Below are 15,971 nucleotides of genomic sequence, written 5' to 3'. Positions count from 1 at the left end.
CTTTTTTTTTCAAAAATACATTTGTTTCATAAAATATAATTTTGTTTCTTCAAATGTTATTTTGTTTATTTGTTAATGTAAATTTGTTTGCTAAAATGTAAATTTGTTTTTTAAAATTTAAACTTTTTTTTTCAAAAATACATTTGTTTCACAAAATATAATTTTGTTTCTTCAAATGTTATTTTGTTTTTTATTTGTTAATGTGTTTTTGAATTGTAAATGTGTTTTGCACTTCTCAGCCACCGTACTTTTGTCATCCTCTCCGAGAGTATTTTTTATGCAAATGTCAACGGCTTAATAAAAAAAGGCGAAAGCACGAGCATTTTTACCCTAGCGAGATCCCGTAGATTCAGGAATCCAGGAAGTGCTGCTGCTGACAGTTAAACACAGAATATGTAAGCTACTTTTTATCGATTAAAATGTGTTTAATACATTTATTTTTACTGCTGTAGTTTTAATGGTTTTAGAGGTACATATTGTCGCTTTCAGACGTTAAATATTTGCACATGAATAAACGTGAAGTTAGTGGATAAGGCTAACGTTGTTAGCAAAATTCTGAGCTTCAGTAAGTGCCACATCGCCACAAACTGACAGCGGGGCAACAGTTTGCTTGTCATGCTGACCAAAACTAAATATTTGTTAGTAGTTATTTATATTTCCATTTCCTTAGGTTAATCTTTTTTTTTTTTTTATCGCTGGTTTTGAGTCAACATTATCAGCTGTCAGGGAGATTCGGATCCGAAATAAAAAGTTGTATGGTTAAATAAACTGATCATTAAACAGATAATTTACACTTTTATTCTGGGTTTGGAGGAAATGGAAATGCTTGAGACATGTTAATGGACAGTATTAGTTCTGATTGTATTGTTTTAATGTTGTTTTTTTTACTGCTAACATTGTAGTTTTGTTTACAGGCAAAGAAAACCTCCATTTAATAATTATATCTATTATAAATACAAAGATATAAATCAAACATTCAAAGCAAGGATTTACACTTAGAAACTCAACATTTAGACGTTGATAGTTGGTGTGTAGAAAACAGTTAAAAGCTGTGAGAAAAAAATTAGTCATTTATTTATTTATTGCTTTTTAATAGTTTGTTTTTTAAACATATACAAGGAATATTCCGTCTTTTAATTAGATAGAGCCTTACATTTAAATTAAAAGGATTTTAATTGTATTGTTATTGTAAAGTATATTTTCTAGCATTCAAAAAAGCCACAAGAAACTGGTATAGAAAGCTCTGAGTTTACACCTTGAAGCTTTCTCTGTCTCCGGTTCTTTTACTGAGAGGGATCACTTGGGACAAACCCTTTAAATAACACCTCATGGTTTATATTTATTAAATAACCAGGAGACATGACAACAGATTTTGATAGAAATTGTAATCTTGCTCGGATCAGATGGAGGGGGAGTGGCGGTCTAGTGATTATAGTGGTTAGTTCGACCCCCTGAGCAAGATCCTTAACCCCTAATTTCTCCCCGGGGCGCCCCACAATGGCAGCCCACTGCTCCCCAAGGGGATGGGTTAAATGCAGAGGTAAATTCTCCAATGTGAGATAAATAAAGTTCAATTATTATATGAGAGAAGTTGCTTAGGTTACAGATGGTAGCGCTTACAAACCGGGCTCAAATCTCGTTGGAGTGGCCCCTCATCACAGTTAAGTTCAGCTCTTAGATCAAGGATACTGCTCTTATTCCATTCCCAAATATTTGCCACGTCCTGTAAGAGAAACCATCCCAATTAGATAAATTACTTGAAGAAACATTAGTATAGACGGATATTATAAGGGTATAACAGATTCACACATCATCAATTAAGTTTTTCCTAACAAAACTAATACAAACTCAATGTGCATTCTTCTTTCAAATTTGGAAATTAAGCAAAAAAAATACTTCTGAAATGTATGAGAAGTATTTGCTCACAAAACATTTTTTTATGGGTAATTGAACATATAGCAAGTATTTGGTTCCTCTTCCTGTCATAACGATTAATTACATTTGATGTTTTTTGTAATTATTCCATTTTCTTTATTCATAGGGGCTGATTTTGTGGAGTGCCTGCATGAGGCACCGTCCTCAAGTAAAAGTCTTTTGGGAACGAAAGCCTAAAACTGAACATTGGTGTTTTCCGGCTCTGTTTGGATAAATTGATTTTAAGCTCACCATGGATCGGGATGAGGAGGAAGAGGAGCTGACAGTCAAGGCAGCACCAAAGGAGGTGGATGTGTTTACGTCTGTGTGCTGCTTGGGTTACTTGTCCAGCATCAACCTCCTCGTTGCGGTATGTGTCGGCATGTACGTGCGCTGGGAGGTGACGAGCGAACCCATGATCCTGGTCATCTTCATCCTCGGCCTCTTCGTCTTGGGAATCGCCAGCATTCTCCATTACTACTTTGCCATGGAGAAGGCCAGCCTCAGCTTGTTCCACCTGTGGTTTGGTTTTCTGCTTGGACTCCTGTGCTTCCTCAACACCCCTGCCTTGGATTCCAATATTACAGAACTTGTCGCCAACTATCTCCTCGTAGCCAGCGTGGTGATGAAGGCCGTCTGGGCTATAACTGAACGCATATGTCACTCAGTCAGTTACAAACCTATGTTGTTGACGTCAGCTGAGTGGCTGGAGCTGCTGGGATTTGCAATCGCTAGCACCACCATGCCTCTTAACAAGTCGGCGGCCATTGTCGGCTTGGCGGTGGCCTTGGGAGCTCTCATTGTGGATTTGAGGATGAAATCACTTCTAGCTTTCCCCAACCTGATTTGCTTTGCGTTGGTTACTTCCCTTGTGTTCTTTAAGGCCTTAAGCATCCAAGCTAACCCGTTTGCCTTAGGCTGCTTCCTAGGCAGGCAGCTCTGTGAGCCGGTGTTGGATGTGTACTTCAGCGGGCTCGGGCCCACTGAGCGCTGGATGCCAGTGCTCTCATTAGGGAAGTTTTGGAGGAGGCTGTCCCTTTTTCCTCTATCCCTCATGGAGCTGCTCTTCTTTGTCTTTGCTGCCTTAAAGGTAAACACATCAAATTTCAAAAAGAAAATGATTTCAAAGCATGAAGAACAGACTTAATGCAGCTTTTTTTATTTATCTCCTCTGAACGTTTTCCATGCATTGCCATGTTTCAGCTCACAAGCTGCAGTGTAATTGCTTTTTTCTGTGATTAACAAAGTTTGTTCCTTACATATAAACTGACAGGAATCTGATACACGTTTTTATTTGTACTTGTTTGTTTTCTTCATTCTAACATTTTTTTGATTAAATAAAATAAAATAATATGCTTTACTCTAGAATTTACCCCACTTCCTCATATCTCTAATAGTCTTTTAAGTGTGCAAAGCTGGTTAAAATGCAGCTAAAAGCTTTCTTCTGTAGTGGCAAGGTGATTCTACAAGGTATTCACACAGGGAGATTGAATGGATACGTAAATCACACATTGACATTTTTATTTGTATATACAACAACACCAAAATAATATCATTAACTTCCCTTTTCAGAGTTAATAATTACATTGTTGGACTATCGCAAACAAATATAATAAAACACACTGATGTTTGTGGTTTTAAAGCAACAAAATAAATTTTTTTTTATTATATTTCCCTGTATATTATATGTATTTATTTAATGAATTTGTATATTGTTTTTGTCTTGGACAGCTTGGCCACTTGGAGCTTTGGTATCTGGTGATCCCTGGCTTCTGCCTCTTCGGCCTTTTCTGGGCCATCTGCCACATAATTTTGCTGATCACAATTTGGGGCTTCCACACTAAGCTGACCGACTGCCAGAATGCCTGGCGGGCCCATTCGTCAAGTAGACGTAGTCTGGATCAGGTCATGGCCTCCAGGGGCATTCGACACTTCTGCCTTATTTCAGAACGCCTCGTCTTCTTTAGTCTGCTGTCAACCGTCATACTGGGAGCTGTGTCCTGGCAGGTAGGATACTGGTTGTAAAAATCAAGTTTCTTTTTTTACTATTCACATAAAAACTGGTCAAATTGTGATTTGTTTTTAAATCATCTGAAGAGCAGAAGTGTGTGCACATAATTTTATCTTGCTCCCCAAACTGAGCTGCTTATGTGAGCAAATTTAATTAGCTCTTAAATATCCTCATCTACTTGCATAAAGAGCAGCAATAACGTATTTAGCCTTATTAAGCATTTACCTTGGAAGAGTCCCGTGGGCACAAGTCCTAATTTAAGACATGCATATTTTTTATTCATTTTATTACAGCTGTGCTTTTTGGAGTTTTCCACTGATATGATTTCAGCGACTTTAAAAATGCAGAAAATGTGTTAAAAAGTCGACTGTTTTAGTCATAGAGTGCATATATGGCTTAACATTCATCTGGAAAAGATTTGTTACAGTTTCAGCTACAAACGGGTTGAGCAGGTTTTCCTTTTTTTTTGCTAAGCTATTTTAGTCAAAAGTATTTGAAAGAGTTGACTTTTTAAAAGGTAGAATAAGATGTTTTTTGTTGTTTTTTGCTCAAAACTACTCTTGACTTCTGCTTCAAAGGTTTCTACAAAAAAGGAGCATTTCTTAGCCTATTGGAATCAAAAGCAGATTAGTGTGCTCTTAGAAAAAAAAAATAGTTCAGATGTTATCAGTTTTTAATGCGGGCATCCGGGGTTAAATTCCTGACCTTTAGATCTTTGTTGCATGTCTTCCAAAGGCCATTAATGCCACAAAACCTTGAGAATAAATAAAAAGTGAGTAAAAGAATTTTAAGATGTTTGCAAACGCTGAACACATTTAGTAGTATTAAAAAAAAAAATGTTTTCCTATTTTTTTGGTAACACTATTTAAATGATTTCTTATAATTATTTCCTATTATAAGAGTTTTTTATCAGAACCTTCTGTTGGTAAAACATTTAAAATCTTAGAGGGTTTATCCTTCTATTTTTCTCAGGATCCACCATCTTACCTCATTTAAATATAAGTCATGTTCATATCTAACCTAAAATGTAGGTCAAAACCTGTAAGCCTTAATATTTAGCATCTCCAAGACAGCTTAAGTGCTAAGACGTATTAACCGTTATAAAACTACAGTCATCTTTATCTGTTTATCTTCACTGTAACACAGCGCTGTCTCCATTAAGTCGGCCTGTCATGTTTTTACCCTTCCATAATAACACTGTCAGTCCCAGCCTGTGCTTCTGCCTCATTATGTGTCAGCACCAGTTAAGTGAGTCTGATTATCTTGATGCGAGCTGCTTGTGTTAAACAAAAGTGACGGCATGTTTGGTTTTTTGCAGCCCTACAACGGTCTCTTCCTCAGCGCTCTGCTGGTGGTGCTGCCTTTGGAGTCTCTCACACACAGCCTGTTCCACGAGCTGGGCAGCTGCCTGGGAGGAACCTGTGCTGGCTACGCGCTGGTAATACCCACCATTTACTACAGGTAATTGATTGATCACATTTTCTTTCTTTTTTTTTATCCTTTCAAAATGTTGATTGGACTCTAATGCTACGTTCACACCGGACGCAGCAGAAGCAGCAAGTTTACATGCAAAGTCAATGGTTGACGCGCGTATAGGCGCAGCAAAAGGTCCCGCAGCACGTTTTGAGCAGCAGGCGCAGCGCGTCGGGAGCGTTTAAGCATCTGACGCGCCGCAAAAGCGCTGCTGCTCGAGATGGAAAAATTGTTTTTTTGCTGCTTGACGTGCCACATCAACCAATCAGAGAAGCTGATCTGGGAGCTGGTAGGGAGACAAACACATAGCTGATGACACAGAGCGCTGTGATCACTCCTCTGAAACAGTTAATTGACGCCTAAATTAACTTAAAATGCTGAAACCTGCCGACAGAATATGTTATTCTTTTATTATCCTGGTGCCTGCAGGTTAGATTATTTAGATGAAAAACACCTACAAGCCGCCGCGGTGAACCAAGAGGAGGCGACCCGGCCAGAGGCTGCTGATGAATGGGGTCCTACTGACAGTGCACCACTGGTATGTGGGGGTCTGAGTGGCTCCGACAAAAATTATATTGGAAGGCAGGATGGTAATCTGGATGAATTGACTGCAATGATTAAGTTTTCAGGTGGACTTTCTCACCTAAAAACATATTAAAACTACTTTATTCCCACTGATCACAGCAAATATAGCTGCAAGGCAAATAAAGGATAGAGTTGCTCCATCCAACACGCGTCAGACACACTTTTGCACCGCGCAGCCAGAGCAGCAAAGCTGCTTCAGCCGCGCGTCAAAACTGACTTGTACAAGCAGCAAAGATGAAGCAGCAGACGCGATTTTGCTGCCCCTGCTGCGTCTGGTGTGAACGCAGCATAAAAGATGAACTATTTGACTTCCACCATTACCAAAATCCAGCATCCTTCTAAACGACTGGCAAACTGAAGATGCAAAAACTCTTACTTGAAGAATTGACTCTGTTTATGTAGCGGAGTGTTGTCTTCTTTATTTTATCTTCTTGTCAGCTGTTTCTTATTGTATGTTCTCTCTTTGTACTAAACTAGGGGCCATTAGCTAAGAATGTTTCATAGGGTATACACCTTGGTGTATCACATCTTTAGGCTTTGTGCAGAGTAAGAGTGTCCTGCATTATCCTCCACTGGAAAATGTTGAAATTTAGATTCAGAAACACTATTTCCTGCATTTTGAGGCGCAATGCAGCTCAATTTTGTCTTTGTTACAACACTACTTTTGTCCTGATTGTGGGAATTATGTGTGCTTGACTAGAGGTGGAGATGAGATAATATTCAGGTTCAATATTATGCTTCATAGGTTATTTCAAACAATCAGAAATTGTAATGCTACGTTCACAATGTGGTTTGAGCAGCAAAAAGCGCCTGCTGCTTTATTTTTGATGCTTGTACACATTAAGGTCAGACGTGCCTCAAGAGCATCTTTGATGCTCCCGAAGCGTGTGTCCAGATGTGTCTTAATACTCATGCTGCTCTTGTGTTCAATGGTCGAGAGCAGCTTTGCTATATTTGCTGTGATCAGTAGTTAAGAAGCAGTTTTAAAATACTTTTTGTGAGAAAGTCTACCTAAAACATCTTCTGTGCGGTCAGTTCATCAAGATTATGATCTTGTCTTAAAGTATTATTTCTCTGTGAGGTGCGCTGTCTCTGGGAATCCAGCAGGGAATTTTCCCCTACTGTTCATGGCGGCTGGAAGTAGATGTTAGCGTTTTTTTATGTACGTGGCTCAAACTGCAGACACCAGAATAATAAAAGTGAATATATTTTCCCGGCAGGTTTTGACATTTGAAGTTAATTTAGGCATTAATAAACAGTTTCAGTGGAGTGATCATAGTGCTCTACATCAGCAACGATGTCCGTTTCTCTGCCAGTTTGCAGATCAGCTTCTCTGATTGGTTGATGTGGCACGGTAAGCATCAAAAGTTACATTTTTTCAACTCCAGCATCTGCTGCTTGTGAAATTTTGTTGTTTCCAGGAGGAAAAACGGGCATAAAATTTTTCTATTTTTTTAAAGGCCGATCATTGTACGGCTGTAGGCATTGCTAGCTAAAAGCCTACTCTTTTCCCTCTACAATGGCTCCTAATAGTGACTAAAAATCTTAAAGAGCCAACGAAAGGTTTTGAATATAGTATAAATGACTATATACTATCAAAAATATGGTTATAGATGTATTTTGCTCATCACTCGCTTGGAAAGTCAGGAATAGAAAGGAATCTGATATCAGTGATTCCTCATTGTGAAACTGTCCTGTTTTGTTCTTATTTTAAAAACTATTAATGCAAATAAACTGTTTAAAATGCCAACTAATTTTCTACTACAGGTAGAAGAATAAGGTAGATTTTATTTAAAGGCCATGTAATATTTGCAACTCTACATGATTTTAATTTAGCTTGGCTTGGGGTAAATTTGATTTAAAAGGATGTAGACCCCTGTACTAAATAGATGGGGACATTATTGCTACTTTTAAAGGCCAATTTATGCTTCTGACGCAAAGCCTCTGCAACCATCAAATCTGCCTCTGTGCGCGACCTCGCCCCCTGCGCAGAGGTTCTGCAACCGTCGTCGTGCACATCAAAAATATCCTGACTACACATCGGACAGTCACAAACCCGCAGAGACCTCAAGCGGAAGTGAGCAGACAAAAAGCACCTGTGATTGGTCCTTGGTATGTCTCTCTGGCTGTGTGTGTGGTCATCCTTCTTGATTTGATGCCGGAGCACGCCATTTTTAAAAACCGAGGAACTAATACAATGAACAACTACAACGAAAGGTTAATCGAGGAGGTTCGCTCCATAAACAGAGCCTATTCCTCTCCGATGTCTAGCAACTCTAGATCCACCTCCGTGACCGTGATATCTTGCAGACGCGCCATTGTTGTTTTGGAAGATAAACACTCCCGCCGGCGCCGCCGAAGTTCTCGTGACCATCCGTTAAAGATCTTGCGAGTTCTCGAATAGGCTCCCCCTTCCGCTTTGGCAGGAAACTGCTTTGCGTCCCTAGAAATTCCAGACCGACGCTGCAGAAGCATACCAGCAGAACTGGTTCACGACTAGAATCAAGCGACATTTGATGTGTGCGTTTGCAGAAGTCTAATCTGCCTTTAAGTATGAAGGAGGATCTGTGATGCTGTGGGCCTGTTTGTCTTCCTAATCCCCATTGGCTCCGTGTTTTAGTGCTTGAGTAAGAGCCTTTCCTTTTTTTTTTTATGAAAATATTTAAAATAAATGTTGGATTTTTTTTAAATGTTCAGTGTGGGATTATACTATGACAAAGATTAAAAAAAAAAAAAAAAAAAAAATCCTTTTTGCATTTTGAATTTTTTGTCAATCTGGTGTTACTATACAAGTTACATTAACCTGCTGCAGCACACTTTGATTCAAAAAGCTGCTAATATATTAATTATATTAGCTAGTTATATAAATTGTATAATTAATATTGCACAGGTAGTCAGAAGAGGCTAAACATCAAATACATGGTTGTTTTTTAGAGAACGCTTCGGCTTTCTAAACATTTAGACTCAACTCAAGGTTGTTTCTGGGAGTCTGTAGGGAACACTTACGGCACGATGAGAATCCAGCAATAAATAATCAGCTGTGATGGCTGAAGATTATGCTTTCATAACGACAACACCCTCTCAGGAAGATCAGAGGGGTAAGGGAAGGGGACACAAGTTCAGTGAAACAAAAATAAAAGAGAGATGTGAGGTTTTAAGCACTGAGGGGAAGGTACTAGAGGCAAGGGACAGACAACAGAAAGGAGGAACTGTTTTGAGAAAGAAGAGCAGATGAAGCTGTGAGGGGGCTTTGGAGAAAAGGGTGGGATTATTAATTTCTTCTTTTTTAAGATGAAAGAGATGTCAGGGGAAGATGCTGTCTGAATCTTGAAGTTACTCCCTTCAGCCCCTCAAAGGCACGTTCTGAAATGATTAAAAAGGGGGTTTCAGGGGTTGGTTGGATCTGTAAATCATGCAGCATGTCACTCTCAGATCTGTTGTTTAAACATTTTAACAAGCGCCTGCATGCCAAGTATCTCCACACCACAATGATGCTAGTAATATCTGTCACCAGGGCGATTTCGTTTTGCAGGGACAAACCAATGTTCAATTTTGTTGGATTCTAAAATGAACAAGATTCTCCATGTAGTCCTTAAATGACATTAAAACATAAATGAAGCAGATTTTGTGGTTGTAAACTTAAAAAATTAAAGTTTCATGCACTATCAAACTTTGCAAAAATAATTTGGTTTTCCGTAGATTTAAAGACTTTTCACTTAATTTAGATAAACGTTTTCATTTTCTTGCCGGGGTAGGTTGGGAGATCGCTGGTTTATTATTTTGGCTCCTGTATGGAGAGATCTGTAAGTGTGATGTATGACTTAGCCCTCCGCCTGGCCATGAATAACATCAGAGCCCTTAGATAGGAAAGAAAATATATGGCTGACCTGGATGCCTGATAGCCTTGACTTGTTGAATGTGTCCTTTGTCATGTTCTTGTTGCTTTCCAGGAGAGCTTTGTGTCACATACGCCCAAAACCTCTTTTAGCTTTCTTCCGCCTGTCTTTTTGGTCGTTTTTACCAAATCGCTTCTTTTAAATCCAAATCTCTCCCTTTACCCCCAGTGCCGGCAGCCAGCCCATTCTCCTACCACCTGAGCTTGTGCAGGAGTTGAATCAACGCTCCACGGCCATGCTGAATGACATGCAGCGCCTCTTCTCGCGCCACATGATCCAGACGTTTGGCTGCGACTACTCCACCAGCGGCGTTACCTTGGAGACCGTGCAGAACAAGCTCCGCAGCTTTATGGAGCTCCAAACGGCGGACGGCCCACGCCATGACACATATTTGATTTTCTATAGCGGACACTCTCAGAAAGGCACCGGGGCCTGGACTCTGGCAGGTTGGTGCCTCATGGGGGTTTGTTCTGTCTATGTAGCTCATGCTTTTTAATGCTACTAGCAAACAGATCCAACTGCAGAGCAAAAATCATTACACCACCACCACCATGTTTAAGTCTGGGTATAATTTTTTTTTTTACTTTTGAAAGGCTGTGTTCATTTTATACAAAATGCAACAAAACACACGTCCCCAACAACTTCCACTTACATTTTTATCTTAGCCTTTTGATGTAGCACTAATAGCCTGTTTTTTCACTTTATTAAATGTAATCATCATTTGAAAATCATATCTTATATTCTTTCTTTGAAAGTGAAGTTTTATTAATGATCTGAACCATTTTAGTGTGAGGAAAAAAACGGAAGACATCTGTAGCTGGGCAGAAACTTGTTTGCAGCACTGTATGCATGATCTTGTCTTGTTTTGTATTCACATGCCTTTTGTCTTATCATCCCATCTTAAGGAGGAGAGAGTCTGCATCTGAACCAGCTGCTAGAGATCTGGAAGGAGAAGAACGCCGGCCACGGCTCCCGTCTTATCGTCGTGCTGGACACTGAGAACTCCCTCCCTTGGGTCAAAGAAGTGCGCAGAGTGGACGGCATCTACATGGCGGTGCAAGGGGCCGAGCTTCCGCTCTCCAGGCTCGACCCAGAAAGCGGAAACATCCCCCTCCTCGGTGACTTCACTTCAGAATGGGTGGAGTTCAACTGCAACCCAGCCAGTGACACCCAGTGGACTGAGAAGGGCAGGGCGGTGACGGCAGCGTACGGCGTGTCGAAACGCTGGAGCGACTACACGCTTCACCTTCCCACCGGGAGCGACGTAGCCAAGCACTGGAAGACCCATTTCCCCAAAGCCACCTACCCACTGATCCACCTCTCCAACTGGTGCTGCGGCTTAAACCTGTTCTGGTTGTGCAGCGTGTTTCTGCGCTGCTTCAGGAGGTGTAAACTGGCCTGGTTCCCTCCAGCTGTTCTGGACACCGGACAGGGCATTAAACTGGTACATTCATAGGTAACAAATAGATAACAAAAGGAAAAATGTTTTTTCATTCCTTGTCAGAAAAAAACAGGGTATGAATATTCTCTTGTTTTCAGTCAAAACCTATATACAACTGGAGAATGTGTTTTATATTATTATTATTATTATTATTATTTGTAACCATATGTTCTCGGTCAAGGATGGCAGACCAATTGAAGGACATAGAATTAGAAAAATTTTTGTAGCTGTTTTTTGTTTTTCATCTAATTGTGCCATTTATTTATAGTGGTTTTGGGATCTTTATACCTTTTTTTGCATCCAGCCTTAATAATCCATGATTTCCAAAGTGCTTCTCTCACACCAAGTTTTTATGTGTCGTTCTGTACCCCATTGTGGTGATCTTCCTGACAAGATTTGTACAAATACATGCTTAGAAGTAGTAACTCATCCAGCAAAGCAGTGAATCATCATTGGGAAACAAACATTTTTTGGTTTGTTTTGTTGCACAGAACATCAGAACCCACTTTGACCATTCCTTCATGCTTTGCTGCCTTAAAAGGAGAGTAATTCCTCAGTTTTTCCAAAGAGGTTGGGAAACGTTTTTTGTATGCTTGTTTGCTGATGGAAAATGGTTAAAGAATAAACTCATTTAAAACATTGCTTTTCATAAACATTTTTTTTTTACCTGCAAAATTCTCTGCTGCAGAGAAGAGAATCCCACCAGCATAATGCTGCCTTCACTGTGCATCATTGAGAAGGTGATGTGTTCCAAGTCATGCGGAGAGACCAAAGTTTATATCTGGGCTTTTTTCCAATCACACCTCCTATGCTAAAGAAAAACATCCCCATAGTATGATGTTGCCACCTCTGAATAATAAATTCTGAGCAGCTGCTTGCCAGGGGAAAATTGGAGAGACATTTAAAAGATAAAGACTCCATTTGATACCAAGGAGGGCATTGGAGAAGGTTATATAAAATCACAATAATTCTAACAAAAAAAAAATTATTAGCAAAGAGTGACACCAAGCTACTGTAAGTGCTCTGAAAAATACATTTAAACTATTTGTTGTGCGTCTTAACTAAAGATGATAAGCCGCAGCTAAAGTTTAAAACAGGATATTCTAGTTTGTGTTTGTCAATCAAACACAGTGCTAGTTAAAAAAAAAATGTTTTTCTTTTTTTTTAGAACTTTTTATTTAACCATTTTAATACTTTACATAAAATTTCCTGACATAAACTTAAGTAGAAGATGTATAGACAAAAACAAAATACGAAAAGTGACATTTACTCTCAATATTCTCTCACTTTCCTTTTTAATATTGTCCAAAAGTCATCGGAATATTGGACAATTCCAAAAAATGTATGTGTTGTATCCAGTATTTTCACAATTTCGCCAACATAATGCAGAACTGGGATTTTTCATAAATGAGGATAAAATAAAGGGAGTATTAAAGTATCTTATCTTCACTTTACAGTCAAATTCTTTTCCCCATTGGCTGCTAATTCCCCTATGACAGCCGGTACACATGTCCACCCACGGCGACTCTTCAATTATAACATTTAATTCTAATTCCCATTTTTCCTTGATATTGTTCATGTTTTGTAAAGTGTCAATTACCACCTTTTGTATATATTAGATATGTTTTGTGTTTTTTTTGTCGGGAAAGGCTTCTCTAACGCCAATAAAGTACTCTTCTATTTTATTGGGATTTTTTTTCTGATCAAATTTCTTTCTTTATGACTTGTGATATGTCTTATCTGAAGGTATTTATATAAACCATTTTAAGGGAAGCCAAATTGTTCTTAGAGTTGAGAGAATGATTTAAATTATTTTCCTAAAAAGAGTTGGTTGATTGTGCTGAGACACTTGTCATCCCATCTTTTAAACCCCTATCCCACACCACAGGAGGTAATTCTATGTTTCCTACTAGAAGATTGGTCTTTTTTATGCTAAATTATGAACAATTTAATTGGGCAGGAATATGGTTGGAGAACGCTGAAAATAAATTCCTAATTTATTTAGATATGGTTTTATCTTATTTTCCTCTAAGATAAAACTGCAAAAAATGCATTTTTTCCTCATATTTTAGCACACTTTAATCCAGTGAGTCTGCATTTATTTGACTCCTTAACTGTTTCTGCTTATAGCTTATAGGATGTCACTTTGCTTCATAAGTTCAAAAACTCACTTTTAAGTGCGAATATTATTTAATTTTTGCAGGGCTGTTGTGACTTTGCATCCCAAACCATAAATGTCAAAACCATTACCTCCAATTACAAGTCTGTTTACAGGCTTTTGCGCCATTCAGGATTTCACGCCACTTGCTGTGCAGACAGCCTATATTTTCAATGCAGTAGGGGGGGGATGCAAATTAATGTATACAGCATTATTTATCTAATGTTAAAGGATGAACGGATAATGAGATTAATATTTATATGTTCTTATGGATCAGTTTTAAAATTCCCCACCAACCTCAAAGAATATTAATTCAATCAACAAATATACAGCTGCTAAATAAAATATATTTATTATTTTAGCATTTACATAAACATTGAAGTACTGAAATGAGAAATTGAGTTTATATGGAAATGTGTGCATCATTATAGCTGTGTTTATTATTTCATTCTTCCTCAGCTACAGTCTGGATGAAACAATTGAAATTGGCTCATATTTTGAGGAACCTTGTTGGCTCCTCTTCTGAGGTTTGCAGGATTTTTTGGAGCTCTCAACTTTGCTTTGGTCAGCCTTTATTAGAGTTGACCAATGGTGGATTTCTATATTTGGAGTGGGTGGGTGGTGGCAGAATCTGTTTGGTTGCAGTCAGTAAAGGGGTTTGGATGCTATAAGCCAAAGATGTGGTTAGAAACTGTTTAGTAATTGGACCTTCTCTCCCTTGTGGTCTGGATCTTGTCTTATCTAGTGCTGGAATCTATCCCACACTTCTGTAATTTTCCTTTGAAGACTTGGCTGGACCGTTTCCAGGATTGGTCAAGGTGCCTTTTCTCCCCTGTCCTTTTATTATCTCCCTCCACTCTTTAACCACTGACATCTTCTGCCTCTGTGTCTTTGTAAAAAATGCAAAAGCATTCATCGCATTTATAATTCTTCATGTTAAATCTGTTGTGCTCTGCACGGGGGTTATTAAAATAAAATTAAATCAACAGTTTATCTGTTTTTCCTCTATTGTAGGTCATATCTGACCTGATTCAGTAAAGTAGCCACACCTACCATACTCTGCATTAGCAGTCAGGACAGAAAAAGTCATCAAGTCCAATGTAAACCAATTATCTGTGGTTAAAAAAAAACTGGTAAGAAATAAGATTTGCTGGATATGTGACATTAAGACATCTAGTTACAAACTAATCTATTTTTTAGTTTGTATTAAAAATTAATCCTTTAAAAATCAAGCATTCAACACATCACCTGAAGTTAGTCTGTGCAATAAATACGAGCTACAGCAGGATTGGGGTCAGATAAAGCAGACTTTTAAGCCTCAGGTATTAGGTGTTCCTCTTTGTAAACTTAAGGTCAATATTGTAAAGTTAAAAAGATGTCTTAACTGTCTTGCCAAGGATGGTACATAAATCTCTGTGCATTCAGCTGTTGAGAGAGATAGAAATCTAAATTATCAAAATGCAAATGAACTAAAGGGAAGTTTCTTTTATTAACAAAGAGATAAAAATGATTGTTAGAGTTCATCTTAAATCCAACTGAGCTCCACGTTCTTGCAGACAGCCAAATATACTTAGTATGACCCAGATGATGCCGATATGCCAGATCTAATTAAAAGCGTAAATCGGAGCCTAACAGGACTGTCAGCCGTCTGTGTGGGATCGGAGGTTCGGTAATTAGCCGCACTGTCACACTTGGGTTGAGGCGGGATGAGGCGAGGATGAGCAGGCCTAGTGAAACAGATGAGTTTTCCATTCTCATCACACATCTGGAAGCCCAGATGTCTTCCTAAGCCAGCCAGGCTTTTAACCCTGTGGTTCCGCTAACAACAAATACTTGCGTTGATGTCATCTATGAGAGTTAGATTTGAGTTTTGATGCTCCTTCGTAACGTGTTTATCAACTTCTGTGACTAAAACACAGCTGTTCAAAAAATCATAGGTTGCATAGAGTATTTCAAATGAAGCCAATTGGATTTTATTTGACACAGGCTAACAAAAACTGCAAAAATAAAAAATTTTCTGCATGAAATTATAATAACCTTCGACAGATGTGTATTGCTGAAGATTACCTGAGATAGCATCTCTTTTAACCTATGCATTTAATTTAGAGAAGTTAATGATGAATTAAATTATCAACACATGTAATGGTCTCAAGAAACATCGATCAGAGTGCATTCTTTTTTGACTATTTAAAAGTTACTACACTGTAATAACAATCTAGAAATATATTAAATCAAGTATATTTACTTTTAATTTGAATAGGTAAATAAGATAATTTGCAAATTGAATTATTATTTTCTTAAAAAAAGATAATTAGATAATATGCTCTTGAAATAAGACATTGCAATTGTTTTTCTTATTTTAGTTTTAAATTGTCTTGTTTCATTGGCAAAGTGTCTCGCTTACCTCCTCAATTCAAGACAAATTTCTAAGAAAAAAATTGCTTATTTCGATTTTTTGCGGTGTACTCAAAATCATCTTTCCTATCCTAAAAT

The 15,971-nt window shown here is 38.3% G+C and overlaps 1 protein-coding gene across 1 annotated transcript; it reads left to right on the top strand.

Annotated features, from left to right (window-relative positions):
• The first annotated feature begins 331 nt into the window (after positions 1 to 331).
• On the top strand, positions 332 to 11,445 carry tmem168a (transmembrane protein 168a). Its single transcript, XM_038286518.1, has 6 exons — positions 332 to 395; positions 2,042 to 3,004; positions 3,646 to 3,921; positions 5,244 to 5,386; positions 10,048 to 10,325; positions 10,785 to 11,445. The coding sequence occupies exons 2-6, from the start codon at positions 2,168 to 2,170 to the stop codon at positions 11,333 to 11,335; spliced, it is 2,085 nt and encodes a 694-aa protein (XP_038142446.1). The 5' UTR covers positions 332 to 395; positions 2,042 to 2,167; the 3' UTR covers positions 11,336 to 11,445.
• The last annotated feature ends 4,526 nt before the right edge of the window (positions 11,446 to 15,971 follow it).

The sequence above is a fragment of the Cyprinodon tularosa genome, unplaced genomic scaffold (genome assembly GCF_016077235.1).
Source record: "Cyprinodon tularosa strain WSP-4 unplaced genomic scaffold, ASM1607723v1 ctg227, whole genome shotgun sequence".
Classification (NCBI taxonomy): domain Eukaryota; kingdom Metazoa; phylum Chordata; class Actinopteri; order Cyprinodontiformes; family Cyprinodontidae; genus Cyprinodon; species Cyprinodon tularosa.
This window is presented reverse-complemented; position numbering and strand designations above follow the sequence as displayed.

Bases quoted from the DNA above. Each gene is read 5' to 3' on its own strand.
- tmem168a (XM_038286518.1), top strand. From the start codon at position 2,168: ATGGATCGGGATGAGGAGGAAGAGGAGCTGACAGTCAAGGCAGCACCA. The intron at 3,922-5,243 runs GTAGGATACTGG...GGTTTTTTGCAG, and splicing joins TGGGAGCTGTGTCCTGGCAG to CCCTACAACGGTCTCTTCCT. The intron at 10,326-10,784 runs GTTGGTGCCTCA...TCCCATCTTAAG, and splicing joins CGGGGCCTGGACTCTGGCAG to GAGGAGAGAGTCTGCATCTG.